This window comes from Lampris incognitus, chromosome 16 (assembly GCF_029633865.1).
Source record: "Lampris incognitus isolate fLamInc1 chromosome 16, fLamInc1.hap2, whole genome shotgun sequence".
NCBI classification, from domain to species: Eukaryota; Metazoa; Chordata; class Actinopteri; order Lampriformes; family Lampridae; genus Lampris; species Lampris incognitus.
In genome coordinates this window covers 34,068,755-34,084,898 of record NC_079226.1, presented here as the reverse complement: position 1 = coordinate 34,084,898, position 16,144 = coordinate 34,068,755, and the positions used below count along the sequence as shown (strand labels likewise).

General features: G+C 43.0%; 1 protein-coding gene across 3 annotated transcripts in view; it reads left to right on the top strand.

Moving 5' to 3' along the window:
* klc1a (kinesin light chain 1a) overlaps window positions 1-16,144 on the top strand; it is a 62,899-nt gene that overhangs the window by 10,589 nt on the left and 36,166 nt on the right. For all 3 annotated transcript variants that reach the window (XM_056295212.1, XM_056295213.1, XM_056295211.1), the window contains exons 2-4: window positions 4,171-4,438; window positions 10,177-10,407; window positions 10,713-10,791. In XM_056295212.1, the coding sequence (XP_056151187.1) occupies window positions 4,172-4,438; window positions 10,177-10,407; window positions 10,713-10,791 (577 nt within the window). In that variant the 5' untranslated portion in view covers window position 4,171. The remainder of the gene's footprint in view (window positions 1-4,170; window positions 4,439-10,176; window positions 10,408-10,712; window positions 10,792-16,144) is intronic.

Genomic DNA, 16,144 nt, shown 5'->3' with positions numbered 1-16,144 from the left:
AGGTTAAAACAAGTCTAAAAGTTGTATAAGCTTAAGTTCACTGGATCTGGGGCTGCATTTACAGAGTATTTTGTTAGACTTTTATCCAGATTGTATCTGGTTCCGGGTGTCCACACTTCATTTACACATGTGTCTTTATTAGCAGAGGAACATTTTATCTGCAGAACCTCCACGTTTTTGAACACCATATGACAAAATCTCTATTTGAACGTAGTCTGCGTTTTATACCCCCCCCCCAGGGGAGGACTAGAGAGACGACCTATTTGACTTGGAAAATGGCTCCATTCACACTTGGTTGTCCTGCAGGCACAATGCTTCTCAGATAACCTCCCGAGGTCGTTTAGGCAATTGGATTACAATCTCTCTCCAGTTGGTCTGGGATGCATTTACACCTCAGAATCAGGTTTATTGCCAAGTACAAGAACACACAAGGAATTTATCTTGGTATGTTGGCACAAGAGGGAAAAATTAACAGTAAAAATAGTAAAGATAAATGTTAAAAAGAATTATATACAGTGCATCCGGAAAGTCAACCCCTTCACTTTCCCCACATTTTGTTATGTTACAGCCTTATTCCAAAATGGATTAAATTCCTTTTTTTTCCTCATCAATCTACATACAATACCCCATAATGACAAAGCGAAAAAGGTTTTGTAGAAATTTTCACAAATGTATTAAAAATAAAAAACGGAAATATTGCATGTACATAAGTATTCACACCCTTTACTCAGTACTTGGTTGAGGCACCCTTGGCAGCAATTACAGCCTCAAGTCTTCTTAGGTATGAAGCTACAAGCTTGGCACACCTATGTATATTTGGGGTATTTCTCCCATTCTTCTCTGCAGATCCTCTCGAGCTCTGTAAGGTTAGATGGGGAGCGTCGCTGCACAGCTATTTTCAGGTCTTTCCAGAGATTTTCAATGGGGTTCAAGTCTGGGCTCTGGCTGGGCCACTCTAGGACATTCACAGACTTGTCCTGAAGCCACTCCTTCATCGTCTTGGCTGTGTGCTTAGGGTCGTTGTCGTGTTTAAAGTTAAACCTTCGCCCCAGTCTGAGGTCCTGAGCACTCTGGAGCAGGTTTTCATCAAGGATCTCTCTGTACTTTGCTCCATTCATCTTTCCCCCAATCCTGACTAGTCTCCCAGTTCCTGCCGCTGAAAAACATCCCCACAGCATGATGCTGCCACCACCATGCTTCACTGTAGGGATGGTATTAGCAAGGTGATGAGAGGTGCCTGGTTTCCTCCAGATGTGACGTTTGGCATTCAGGCCAAAGAGTTCAGTCTTGGTTTCATCAGACCAGAGAATCTTGTTTCTCATGGTCTGAGAGTCCTTTAGGTGCTTTCTGGCAAACTCCAAGCTTTTACTGAGCAGAGGCTTCCGTCTGGCCACTCTACCATAAAGGCCTGATTGGTGGAGTGCTGCAGAGATGGTTGTCCTTCTGGAAGGTTCTCCCATCTCCACAGAGGAACGCTGGAGCTCTGTCAGAGTGACCATCGGGTTCTTGGTCACCTCCCTGACCAAGGCCCTACTCCCCCGATTGCTCGGTTTGGCTGGGCAGCCAGCTCTAGGAAGAGTCCTGGTGGATCCAAACTTCTTCCATTTACGAATGATGGAGACCACTGTGCTGCTCGGGACCTTCAAAGCTGTAGAAATTTTTTTGTACCCTTCCCCAGATCTGTGCCTCGATACAATCCTGTCTCGGAGGTCCACAGACAATTCCTTTGACTTCATGGCTTGGTTTCTGCTCTGACATGCACTGTCAAAAGTGGGACCTTATAGAGACAGGTGTGTGCCTTTCCAAATCATGTCCAATCCATTGAATTTACTACAGGTGGACTCCAATCAAGATGTAGAAACATCTCAAGGATGATCAGTGGAAACAGGATGAACCTGAGCTCAATTTTGAGTGTCATAGCAAAGGGTGTGATACTTACGTGCATGCAATATTGCAGTTTTTTATTTTTAATAAATTTGCAAAAATTTCTACAAAACCTTTTTCACTTTGTCATTATGGGGTACTGTGTGTAGATTGATGAGAAAAAAAGGAATTTAATCCATTTTGGAATAAGGCTGTAACACAACAAAATGAGTAACTGCGGTGGAATGCAAACTCTTTGTTGTAGAGTCTGCACACAACAGTGCTCTTATCTAGGCTTCCATCCGACCGTTTTTTAAACGTACATTTCCTATCCACAGAGCTAAGCAACGCGGTGTCATCCTTGTCGTCCATCACATCTGTTGTTAGCATACTAACTTGTTAGCCTAACCTGCTCCGCCTTCCGCTTGACTGTCGTCACTCGGTATAATCCGTATGCCGGAAACGAGTGCACTGAGAAGCGTTCCGTGTTGACTGGAGTGTAAAAATAAAATGCGATGAAATGCGTTAAAAAATTTTAACGACGTTATTTTTCCTATAATTAATTATCGAATTAACGCGTTAAAGTCCCAGCCCTAATATATGTATATATATATATATACTATATATATATATATATATACACATACACACACACATATATATATACACACACACATATATATATATATACACACACACATATATATATGCACACACATAAACACACACACAAGATTAAATAAAATAAAAATGAAAATAAGGTGCAATAACCTGGATTTTCATGTAATTGTGTGCTATTAGTTTGTTGTCTGATCACTACCCCATCATTCAAGATGCAAGTATAAATGGGACATGAATCTTTTAAACGTAACGTAAATTCCAGTACCATCAAGTTCATTTACCAGGCATTTACACTTCCCTGTTGAATTGACCCTTCGCTAAGCCCCGCCCCCTTGGTTACTGTTGCTATGCCTGGCAAGTTGTCATCCGTCCGAGAAACAAAAGCACAAATTAATTAATAAATGCTGTATTTATCATTTTAAACAGACAGAAAGTGGGAATCCTGGGGTGGGTTTTGATACAAAATTAAATGCATTCATTCAGTGTAGCCTAGCAATCCAAATGCATTCATGTACATATTCCTTGATCAATCTATGAAATTAAAAGTTGTGTGTAAACTGTGTGGTAGAAAGAAATGTCATGTCCTTTCAAACTCAATAAAATTGTTAATGTTACTTTGATTGCTCGTCACCTTTTTGTTGGAGGCTTTCAGCAACCTCCATAAGGTTCCTTCCTTTGGACAGTTGCAGGGATAGCAGCTATGGGATTCGGATATTCAGGTGTAGGCTGTCCATTCACAAAATGCTAAAAGATAACAGTTGATAGTTAAGAGCATGCATACCTTCGCAACCAATGTTACCAGCTAGTTTCTTTTATGTGCTAAATTTGCTATGATACTTCCCCTTTCTCTGAACTAGCTAGCTAGCAGCACTGTCATCGTCTTTATAAGAGACTAGGGTTGTCAGATGTAACGTTAGCTAGCAACTTCTCTACATTTGAAAAGATGTTGCTGATTGAAATGATGGAAGAGTTTGGGGCATTGAGATGATAACATAACTCATAACATACAAAGTTAGGTATAAGGTTTGGTGGAACCAAACTAAAATGTAAGGAGCATTGTTAGTACTAGATAGCTAACCTAGCTAGCTAGGCTAGCTAACGTTAGCAAGCTTACCTTGGAGCAAACAAATTTGTTTTTGTTTATCCTCTGGATTCAGCTGTGAGTGAGGTCTTCCACACTGTTTGATCCACATTCGACATTTTTCCTCTTGTGTTTTAGGCTTAGGAAAAGCCCAAAATACGACCCACCCTCCAAACTTTTAGGATCTCTGCTGTCTGATTTGCAGGTACCGTAAGCGCACTGCTTCGGCATTTCCTCGATAGCTTGCCAGGCCTCCCCTGCTTAGTAACGGTTACTAATGTAGGATTGGACAGTGGCTGTTCTAGGGCGGGGCTTAGCGAAGGGTCAATTGTCCTTGAGTAAATCACTGAATCACCACCAGCACCAGGGACGCTGTTCTGTAGCTAAACCCCAGCCTCTGGCTTGTCTAATGAGGAAACCAATTTCTCCACTGGGATCATTTTGTATTGTTGTTTGTTGTCATTGTTGTTGTTATTATTTTCATTGTACTGTTTAGCTATGAGTTGTTTTTAGGGTCCATGGTCGTGAATGGATCCATAAAGATAATGCAGCATTCACAATTTGCTGGAGAATCATGTGGTCTTTACCTTTCCCTCTCCCTCCAGGATGCGTGAGGACATGTCCACCATGGTGTGTGTGAAGGATGAGGAGGATCCGGGGGAGAAGCTGTCCCAAGACGAGATCATCTCCCGGACCAAGCAGGTGATCCAGGGGCTGGAGGCGCTGAAGCAGGAGCACCACTCCATCCTGGATGGCTTGCTGGGCACGCTGCGCTGCCTGAAGCAGGAGGAGGAGGGGGTGCTGGTGGAGGAAAAGTCCCACATGATCCGCAAGTCCCTGGAGATGCTAGAGTTGGGGCTGAGTGAAGCACAGGTAACTAGAGTCTCTGCATGGGCAGTGTTTCCCACAGATTTAGATTTTATTTGTGGTGACAGCTGACCGGGGAAAAAAATTCACACTGTCAGAAATGAACAGTCTTTGTCAGTCTTCAGCTTTTATGTATTCAATATCTATTCAAATATACATTAATGATTTAAGCTGCACTTTAATATGGGGGGAAATTATGTAATCCTTCACATTTTTGTGAGTGATCCCACTGTGCCATAAAAAAAAAATCACAGAATACCACTGGTTAAACAAGGTTTATAGTGAAGGATTTGAACTTTGATTTGCTCATCCTCCCAAAGTCAGGGCAAAGCCACTAACCAGGTATAAGGATGGGTATGTTAGGATTTACATACTCTTGTCGACCCGGTTCTTTATCAATACTCTTACTGGTTCCTTTTCATTACTAAAGATTTTTTTAAAAATGATTATCATTTTTAGAAAAGAATAAATTCAGAATGGCGACACAGTGGCGCAGTGGTTAGCGCGGTCGCCTCACAGCAAGAAGGTTTTGGGTTCGAGCCCCGGGGTAGTCCAACCTTGGGGGTCATCCTCTGTGTGGAGTTTGCATGTTCTCCCCGTGTCTGCGTGGGTTTCCTCCAGGTGCTCCGATTTCCTCCCACAGTCCAAAGACATGTAGGTCAGGTGAATCGGCCATACTAAATTACCCCTAGGTGTGTGTGTGTGTGTGTGTGTGTGTGTGTGTGTGTGTGTGTGTGTGTGTTGGCCCTGTGTGATGGCCTGGCGGCCTGCCCAGGGTGTCTCCTCGCCTGCCGCCCAATGATTGCTGGGATAGGCTTCAGCATCCCCGTGACCCTGAGAGCAGGATAAGCGGTTCGGATAATGGATGGATAAATTCAGAACAAGATTAGAGTTGATTTATATTTTAAATACAACTATATACCGTTTCTAGAGCAGCAACAGTAATGTTCAGGACAGCAAAGTCACTATAAACTCAATAATATGTCACTGGAAAGAAATCTGAAATGTCAGTAAAATAAATAGTATTCCCGACATCAAAATACTGAGTGAAGTTTAGAAAGACTGAAGACTGAACACTGACATCAGTCCGTGTCAGTCATTCATCCTCTCCTCCTCCCTCTGCTGCTGATGTGAGTCACTGCCTGCAGGTACCGCTGGTAGATGGAGGAGGGTCTGGTTTGTCTCAGCCAGTAAATATGTTTGCAAGAATTTGCCAAATTTTAATATTCGTGACAAAGATGAACAATTAGCCTACATACAGACAGCTTTTGTTTTAGCTTGTTAGTAACAATTCACTATTAGCTTAACCGGCACGCTGTGCTGGTGTAAAGCTAGGGTGACCTTATTTTGGCTTTCAATAAAGAGGAAACTGGGGCCAGGATGGCGGCATGGGGCAGACGGACACCCGCAGTGGGTGGAAGGTTGGGGCTGGGGGGGTTCAAGTAATTGGGGGCACCGTGGCAGGGTGTATGGGGTGGGGCTTGGGTGTGGGGCAAATAGTTGACAAATGTGTCCACAACCATGCAACTATGTTATTGAACTTAAATACAGAATCAGAATCAGAATACTTTATTCATACCCGAGGGGAAACTGGGTTCTATTACAGACACTCACAGTCTAATAACTAAAAACTAACATGATACAAGATAAGAAAATAGAAACAAGAAAAACAGAAACAAATAGAAATAAAAGATAAAGTAAGAAATAGAAATAAGAACAAAATATATCAACAAGCATGCTGCACACAACACCCTATCTATACTGCACTACTGCAGCACAAAACAAGCAGCACAAACAAAACCCGACAGGGCCAGTCCAATGACCATTAACTCCCGAGTGTCTGACAGTCTGAGTCTGAGAGAGGAGTTGTAAAGTTTGATGGCCACAAGCAAACTTTACATAAACATAAACAGCTCGTCTTTAACAAGACAAGTAACAAATCCATTATGTCCAGATAATGTTATTCCTTTCAATTCAACTTTTGGCTCTCAACATCCATCCATCCATTATCGAAGCCGCTTATTCTAATTAGGGTTGCGGGATGCTGGAGCCTGTCCCAGCCGTCATTGGGCAGCAGGCGGGGAAACCCCCTGAACAGGCCGCCAGTCCATCACAGAGGATGACCTGGGATGATCCCCAAATTTGGACAACCCGGGGTTTGAACCCAGGACCTTCTTGCTTTGAGGCACCTGCGCTAACCACTTGACCAACGTGCTGCCCTGTAATGATAATATTATTATCAATCAGTCCATCCATCACTCAACCCATCCATTACGTATAACCACTTAATAAATGATCAACTAATCAACTAATCAACTAATCAACTAATCAACTAATCAATCAATCAATCAATCAATCAATCAATTGATAAATCAATCAATCAATCAATAGCTCTCAACAATAAAATAAAAGCAAACAAAAAAGTGTAGCTTTTAACACCTTTTACAAAACACATTCTTTTTGTGGCCATATATTAAAATAAAAAGCTGCCATTAAAAAAAAAAATCCACTAATTCACGAGACACTTTCCAGTCCTCCTCATGTGCTCTGGTCTACTTTCCTGAAGACCGGGTCTTTCCCAACAGTCCTTGACGCTAATCAAGTAGGCACTAAAGTCTTTGCAAGACATGTTTAAAGGTGTATTGACCAGTGTTTACATGAAGGGGGTGTACATGACCGACCGATGGCGGCGTGCGAGAAGGCGGGACCTGAAGAGAAAGGTAAAACCAGTGCAAAAACGCACACAATAAATGGCGATAGTAGAGAGCAAAACCCGAATCCCGGACATTTTTGGTGATTTAGAAATCCTGGCCGGACGCATTTTTTAGGTCCCAAAAAGAGGATGTTATGGTCAGCATGCTAGGAGACTGGACAAAACAGTTGAAAATGTCGCTTTCCTACATGCTTGTTGAACATGTGGTTTGACAAAGCACTCATTGGCCTTTTACTTTTAATTTCACTTACAGTAACGAGTGTAGTTGTTGTCAACTCGAGTAATCTTCGCGTTATCTTCACTTCACCCGGTTTACTGTGTCTACCCAGTCTCTCTGCTCTGCTGTTAACTGTGTGTGTGTGTGTGTGTGTGTGTGTGTGTGTGTGTGTGTGTGTGTGTGTGTGTGTGTGTGTGTGTGTGTGGAGCATATAACTGAGCATGCAACCCCGCAGAGAAGAGGACAGAGAAAGCAGCGTGACCATAAATGATAAAATAGAAAATCAATATGTGGCAGTCAATGCTGATATTGTGGTGGTCTGCCACAATTAAAAAAAAAAATCAATGTATGGGAAACACTTATGGGGTAGCTATAGGCATCTGAAGCTTTTATTAGTTCTTGATATTCCTTTATTGGTATAAAGTAAAGACCCAACTGCTCTGTCAACTTAAATGGCTAAACGGACAACAGGTTGGATGGACTCTTGTCATTTCCCACGATTTAGGGCTTAATACTTCCATGCTTTAGAATATGTGAAATTCTGCTTAAAAAATGGTGTGGAGTCTTAGGCCCACATACTTGTATCTTTCATAAATTGCGAGTGTTTATATGCAGGAGTTAAATATACAGTATTTTCTGAACAATGTGCTGCCATCCTGAACATTGTCACCTTTTTGGTAACATTTCCACCCAACCAGGCACGGCTCCAGGATTTCAGTTTTGGATGGGCCAGGCCAATTATGGATGGGCCTGGAATTCTCTAGGGGGGTCCGGGGGCATGCTCCCCCGGAAGAAAATTTTTCAATATAGATAATTGAAATGCATCAATTTGGTGCATTTTGAGACCAAAATTGAGCTAGATAGAATAACAAATGTAATCGCAAAAAACCCCTCATAATTCATGCAACATTGGCAAAATTAGCCAAAATGTTAAAAATTACTCCGTGCAAAATATATATTGCTTGAACAGCAGCAGTACCGTCACTTGCCAACGTTGAAAGCCAGTGAGTGACCATTTTGAACTATAATTCTATCACTGACCGACCAATAGAGGGCGCAACAGGTCTGTGACCAAGCAACCACAGCCCAATCAAAGGCCCTGTCCCAATACCCACCCTACGCCCTACCTAGAGTGGTGCAGTTTGGTATTACAGCGTGGCGTAGGGCATGCAAAGTCCCCTTTGGGAAGGAGGTTTAAATGAATTGAATTGGGACACCTGAGTAACGCGAGCAGAGCAGCGAGCCAGTATTCAGATCTCGCTCATAACGTTATCTGTCATGTAAAGACATGCTACTAGAGTTCATTATCAATCACTATCAATCACAGTCTACAAATCTCTATGATCACAAGACGGTGGCGGAGAGGAAGAGCGTGGAGTCGTGGATACCAACTCTGGTCATCTCCTGGTCGCAGTGACGACTCCGAGTCTGACACCGTTCGTGCACATTTAAAGAACTTAAACAAAGTTGGTTGCACCATAGCCTACACCCACATACGGTAGCATAGCTGACCGCTTATATGTTTTCGTGAAGAAAAGCAACGCTTGGTATGGCAGTTGGAACTAGCCTAGCCTATCCCGCTGGCGTCGAACATCACATCACGTGTCTCATGAACTTGCTTGCGCATGAACATCAACATATAAAATTATGTTTATAAAAACTATTTTTAGCACAAAATCATGCGATTATTGGCTGATTTCGAATCATTTATGACTAAATGAAAATTTGTAAAAAATAATATATATATTTTTTGGGGTAGGAAAATTGTAGGGTGGGCCTAGTGAAAAGTGGGCGGGCCTAGGACCGTCGGGCCCACCCATAACGCCATGCCTGCACCCAACTAGACTGACACACATACACTCTCCATATGAATTACATAATGTTATTCCAGTGTTTCTCAACAACGGGGTCTGGACTCAAAAGTGCACTTAAATGACCTAAGGTCTGCAAACTCTTCTAAAGAAAATTATATCCAAAGCCGTTGCTTCATGTTGACTGTACCACTTGTCAGTTAATGCTCTGAAACAAACATTAACTTTTCTAGCCTTAGGAAATCTTGTCGTTTTGGGTTTTAGAAAAAAAAACTGAGTTCATAGAGAGAGTTGAGAAAGCTGCTCGCCTGCCCTATCAGTGCCCATTTCGCATAATACTGTTGGATGAGTCAGCGATGAGCAGACAACCGACGATCCATGCATTAGTCATTGTTGATGCTCTAGTGACTCATCTCATCTCCCAGCAGGAATTATATAATAAGTACAGACACTCCACTTTCACCTCCCAGCATTTGTTTTTCTTCCTATTTCACAGATTAGCCTCTCTGGCTGGCTTGCTGGGTTGGTGAATTAGTGATTGTGATTCATACTGTTTTCGTTAATTTCCCTGCTTTGACGCTCTCAGCCATAATGTTCCATCCCCTCTTGGCCTTTTACCTTAAAACCAGTGTTAAATGGATACTGTAGGGGGGAACAAGTGCCATTTTTTGCATGAGTGGCACACATAAAAAAAACAAAAACCAAACAAACAACACAACTTACTTTTATTGGAATTGGGTGGCCCTGTGGCCCAGTGCAAGCTAACTGCATAACTTGGGTGTTAAGTGGTTTTTTTTTTATCTTTAAGTTCTTTTGAAATTTGGATATTGGGATGTATTATTTCCATATACTGATGCTAGCAGCACAATCTGTAAGAGTCAACATGTATTTTGTTCATAATGATATTCATAACACTTGAGACCATAGCAGCTTGGAGCGATTTAGCATCTCTAGATGGTTCCATTGTATTCCAATATTGTGGCAACCCTATCACCCTCCCCAGGTGATGATGGCATTGTCGGGCCACCTGAGCTCGGTGGAGTCAGAGAAGCAGAAACTGCGGGCCCAGGTGAGGCGGCTGTGTCAGGAAAACCAGTGGCTGCGGGATGAGCTGGCGGGCACCCAGCAGAAGCTGCAGAAGAGCGAGCAGAGCGTGGCTCAGCTTGAGGAGGAGAAAAAGCACTTGGAGTTCATGAACCAGCTCAAGAAGTACGATGAGGACCTCTCTCCCTCAGTGAGTCTGCAAAGCATTTGAAAAGCTGTCAAGTTTCTTGTCATAGCAGTGATAGAAGTTTTTGTTGTCCTCTCTGGTTCTGGCTTAACATGTGGGAAACACAGGTTTGAGGAAAAGCTGAGATTTATAACCAGCTCCCGGGTTACGATACAAACTGACTTAGCAACAAGTAATCTACTACTAGTTTGTGGTTTACGGAAATTATTTCTCTGTTTTTGGTCTCATCCCCGCTTTCTCTCTTCTTTTCTCTTTCTCTCTCCATTTCCATGCCTCTTTCATCTCCTTCCTCCCCTCTCCTCATTCAGGAGGAAAAGGACTCTGACTCCAGCAAAGAGACTTTGGACGATCTCTTCCCAGATGACCAGGATGATCAAGCCCCAGGCAGTGAGTGTTCACCTCTCTCTCTGTCTCTGTCTCTGTCTCGCTCTCTCTGTCTATATCTCTCTCTCTCTCTCCCTACTCCTCTCCTTCAGAAATGCAGCCTCTTGCCTTGGGACCTGGGCCTATTACCAGGGACGCTCTGGGAACACCAATAAGAAGGCCCTTGACCTAGTTTAAGTCCCAAATCGTTCAACAAGAAAACTTTGTTTCACTCCTCTTCTTCCTCTTTGTGTTAAACAAATGAAAGACACAGGTTATTGGAATTATAGTACACTTTATACTTAACTGGTGAATCTTTACTTATCATATTTCACTTGCTTGTCCTCATATGCAGGAAACTGCATATCTTGCAAAGACATTGCCATTCTCATCATGGTCTAGTCGTGCCTATGTCCCTGGCCTGTGAGGCTGAAACTGCTTTTGTCTCTTGATGTTCTCATACTCTTCTTTCTCTTAACTCTTCCTCCGACAGTTTTGCTTTTTGGACCCCCCCCCACAGTTGGTCACGACTCGAGGGCTTAGAACCACGAAGGCTTGGCTAGCCAAATTTAGCTAACTCACTAGCTAACGCTTATGTCTTTGTACCACTGTTCTCTTCAAGGACTCTCAAGATTCTTGTTTTTTTTTTTTCCTGTTACTTTCACCACCTCTTTGTATCTTACTGTCTTCACCTCTATCTTTTTCTCACCTTCTCTCACCCTCCCTATCTTTTCTGCCTTTTTCACTCTGTCATTGACGCTCTCACTGGCACTCCCTCACAGATACCCTGTTATACAAAGACATTTTCACCTCCAGTTTTTCCCTCTGCTTCCAGTGTTCACAGCAGTCTACGCGGTTAGCCCAGTGTTTAATGGGCTGGTTTCTCAGTAGCTCAGTAGTCCAAAGACAGCTCAAAGTAATGTTGGCTGTTAAGGCCCATTAGACAGGGCCGAGGTTCAAACTGGCAGGGGAACCTCACAGCTAAACAAGCGTTAAACTGTATAGTTCCACTGTTTTCTCTGTGCTTTTATCTCGCTGTAGTTGTGGGAGGAAGCTGTCTTTTTGCTCGTCTATCTCAGCGGCTGGTACATTCCACCGTCACCTACCACTTTTTTCTGTGCGATTAGCCAACTGGATATTTACAGCAGATTAGAGACTGAATGATGGCTGCCAACCAGTCAATGGCTGGTAGAGCAGAGCAGGCTAGCAGTCATAGCCTAGATGCACCAGCATATGGCCAATAGTCAGATGTAGTAGTGTCAAGAATGTTTGTTACCTTTATTTATCTATTTCTATATTTTTAGAGAAGGGAAAAATAACTTTGTTTTTGTTTTGTTTTTTTTGGGGGGGGGGGTTACGCATTTGCCCTGATGCTTGTGGCTGAGTTGTTGTGGGATTGGCACTACTGTTGAATGAATAAAGAGGAAAGAAGGTTTTATTGCTTGTAGCCAGGGGAAATAAATGGGTGGAGGGGGCTGGTGGCTTGAGGCTAAAAAATTTACTTTCAGCATCATAAATCCCAGGGAAATGGGCATCACTGTGGAGTTCAGTGCTGTATATTGGTCCAATAAAAGAAATAAGTCACAAGACTTTTCTCATCTGAATTATTAAAGGAAATTGCATGAAAGTACTCCTTATCCAATAACTGCCAGTCCAACACTTTGGCCCGTGGAGCTGCTGTTCAGAATCAGAATCAGAAACACTTTATTTGTTATTTCATTTTATGCACTTGTGCACATGAAATGAAACGAAACATCGTTTCTGCCAGCCCACAGCACTGCAACACAAAGACCAAAACACAAAACCCGAAAATTACAAGCACACATGTGCACATAAAAGACCCATTATTTGGAATAATGGGCACCCATTAACTTATTAATAAAGCATAATTAAAAAAACAAGCTTATGGTTCTAAGATTAGGTCATATAATTTAAGTCCTTGGTTGACAAAGAAATGCTATTATAAATAGGGCTTTCTCACAGGGGGGGTGTGAGGCCCTGTGCGAACCTGATGTGCGAGGCCCTGCTCATTGACATGCATGCGCATGAATCACGGTCACACGCACACAGCTATTCTAGTTCTACTGCACGCAGCTATTCTAGTTCTACTGCACACGTTATCCTGGTGCAAGACATTTTTAACAAGTAGAACAATACAGCAGCATCATGCACATAGTCTCAGCTATGACTTGTTGCTCTTATATCAAAGGAAAATAAAAATCAACTGTAAAACTATTGGCTTCACATCATCAAGTCAACTGAGCTGTCACTTTATTTTGGCATGCTGAAGTTTGACAGTATGTTACGATTCAGTATTTCAGGTCTGCAGCCTACATTTCATTCAGACTTTACATCATTTTTCAAACTAGTCATTACAGGTAGCCTTACGGTCACGGTCACACGCATATAGCTGTTCACCACATCTGTGGAAGTGTTGACAACTCGCAGTGGTTTATGAAATTCTTCCATTGTATTTATTAATTTATTTTCCTTTTCTCAGCACCTGACTCGTGTTTACGAAATCGGTCGCACTCTTGTGCAGCTGACATTGTTTCCCCTTCTTCTTCCTCGCAGTAAGCGGCGAGATGGAGTATGCTACATAACGATGTAATATCGAAAATGGAAGAAACCTGAACAGTTTGTTAGATTTTTTTTTCATGCAACCTTGACACATGAAAGGTCACATGAAGGAACTGAATGGAATAATATCCTGCATAATGGAACTGACGCACAGGAATTTAATTTTAGAAGCATATTGGGTCAAGAAGTCAGAAAAAAATGTATATGTATGTGTGTGTATATATATATATATATATATATATATATATATATATAAAATGTCTGGGTGGCACAGTGGTTAGCATGGTCGCCTCACAGCAAGAAGGTCCTGGGTTTGAGCCCCGGAGTAGTCCAACCTTGGGGGTCATCCCGTGTCTGTGTGGGTTTCCTCCGGGTGCTCCGGTTTCCTCCCAAATTCCAAAGACATGTAGGTCAGGTGAATCAGCCGTACTAAATTGTCCCTAGCTGTGTGTGTGTGTGTGTGTGTGTGTGTGTGTGTGTGTGTGTGTGTGTGTGTGTTTGTGTGTGTTTGTGTGTGTTTGTGTGTGTGTGAGTGAGTGTGTGTGTGTGTGTGTGCCCTGTGATGGTCTGGCGGCCTGTCCAGGGTGTCTCCCTGCCTGCTGCCCAATGACTGCTGGGATAGGCTCCAGCATCCCCGTGACCCTGAGAGCAGCATAAACGGTTTGGATAATGGATATCTAAATATAAACTACAGATTTGCAGGCCAGGTGCGAGGCCCTAGAGGCGCAAGGCCCTGTGCGGTTGCACAGTTTGCACAGCCCATGCGATGGTTATGATTACAAATCATCCAGAAACCAAATAAACAACTTCATGTTAACTAAGCCAAAATGAATGTACAGTGTCGAGAGAGCGAGCCCCTGACCATTAATTAACACGGTGAAATAAATAATCCACTAGGTTTCTGTTGATAATGGGAGATCAGTGAGTGAGTCTCAGTCATATTGCTGCACAACCCCAGACACCTGTGTGTACACACACACACACACACACAAAAATAACCCTCATGCTCACCAGGGCTCGAAATTAACTTCCTCAGTGTCCCGCAACTGTCCCCAATTCTACTTTCAACTGTCCCAGACCTAACCATTGTCCCAAATTGAAGTTTTTTTTTTTTGTGCTTTATTATTACTTTTTTTATTCTGTATAATAAACATAGTTAATAACTTTGTGTCAGTAACCACATCACTTCATTGACTCACTCTAGTCTGCCATGGAAATTCTGCTAGTTGCTCCCTGCACTTATATCTGAATAAGAATCACTATAGGTGTTTGGCCACAATCAGTTTTCATCATTCTTAAGTCATTGGTTGAGTTACTGTTTCTTGTTTCTTTCTAACTTGTTTGATCAATAAATGCATCACTGCAAACCGCAGTGCAAATGCAAACCTGTTTCTGGTATATGGCGATGGAAATTTACATATACATGCTGCCAATCGTACACATTCAGTTGGATTGGTGTAATAACACGGGGGACACCTATAGTTTTGGGCTCCCCTCTGTGTGTAGACTGGTGGAATAGGCAGTTTTTAAATTACAGCAACTTTGATCAAACTCTACTTCTCTTGGCGAGAAAGTGCATTTGAAGCAATAAATCAGGATCATCAGTCAGCACAGGCTGTCAGGGTCACAGGAAAACCACACATCCATCCATCTACTATCTGAACCGCTTATCCTGCTCTCAGGGTCGAGGGGATGCTGGAGCCTATCCCAGCAGTCATTGGGCAGCAGGCGGGGAGACACCCTAGACAGGCCGCCAGGCCATCACGAAATAACCACTGCGCCACCATGCCGCCCGAGAACCACATAGTGAAAGTGAAATCATTAAACTACATCTAGGGCTGGGTGATATAGACAAAATCGAATATCACGATTTTCTTTTTTTTCTTTTAGATTTTTTCTCTCCGATTGTATCCGGCTAATTACCCCACTCTTCCGAGCCGTCCCGGTTGGTGCTTCACCCCCTCTGCCGATCCGGGGGGGGGGGGCTGCAGACTACCACACTTCTCCTCCGATACCTGTGGAGTCGCCAGCTGCTTCTTTTCACCTGACTTGTGAGGAGTTTCACCGGGGGGGGACATAGCGTGTGGGAGGATCACGCTATTCCCTCCCCCCCGAACAGGCACCCCGGCTACATCCGGCTTCCTGCCCCCAGACACGGCCAATTGTGTCTCTAGGGATGTCCAACCAAGCCGGAGATAACACGGGGATTCGAACCAGTGGTTTTGAACCACTTTTTTGAAGTTGAACACCTAATAATTAAAATGATATATCCATGACACATAAACATAATAATTTCATTTGTAATAAGTTACTCTGCTGTCCCAGAATCATCCCAGACACCATGTCTTTGTGTCACAGGTGCTCCTTTTATTGTCCCTGGGACAACAGGAAATACTTAATGTTAAGCGTTGATGCCTACCTGTCCACAACTGGGTTTTGGATGTCATGCTTGGCATGCATCACTCAAAGTAAGAAGGCTTATAACTACTCTTAATGACTGCTGTGCAACAGCACAGCAAGAGCTAAACGCTTACCCCCACTTGCTCCTGCAGGTTTGCTGAGTAGCCAGCGGTGAAAAACTGGGTGTGCTGGGCCAGGGTTTAATTGTGAAGCAGGCTATTGCCTGGAGAGATCCTTTGTGCCAAGTCAGCTTTTCTCGTCCAAATAAAGTTAGAAATAATAGATCACATTATTAAGTCCTATTACATTATTAAGTCCTATTACAAAGTGCGGAGAAGCCCTACATAAAAACTGCTCAGCAGAAACAGTTGCGGACTGTGTTCACTGCCATGTCATA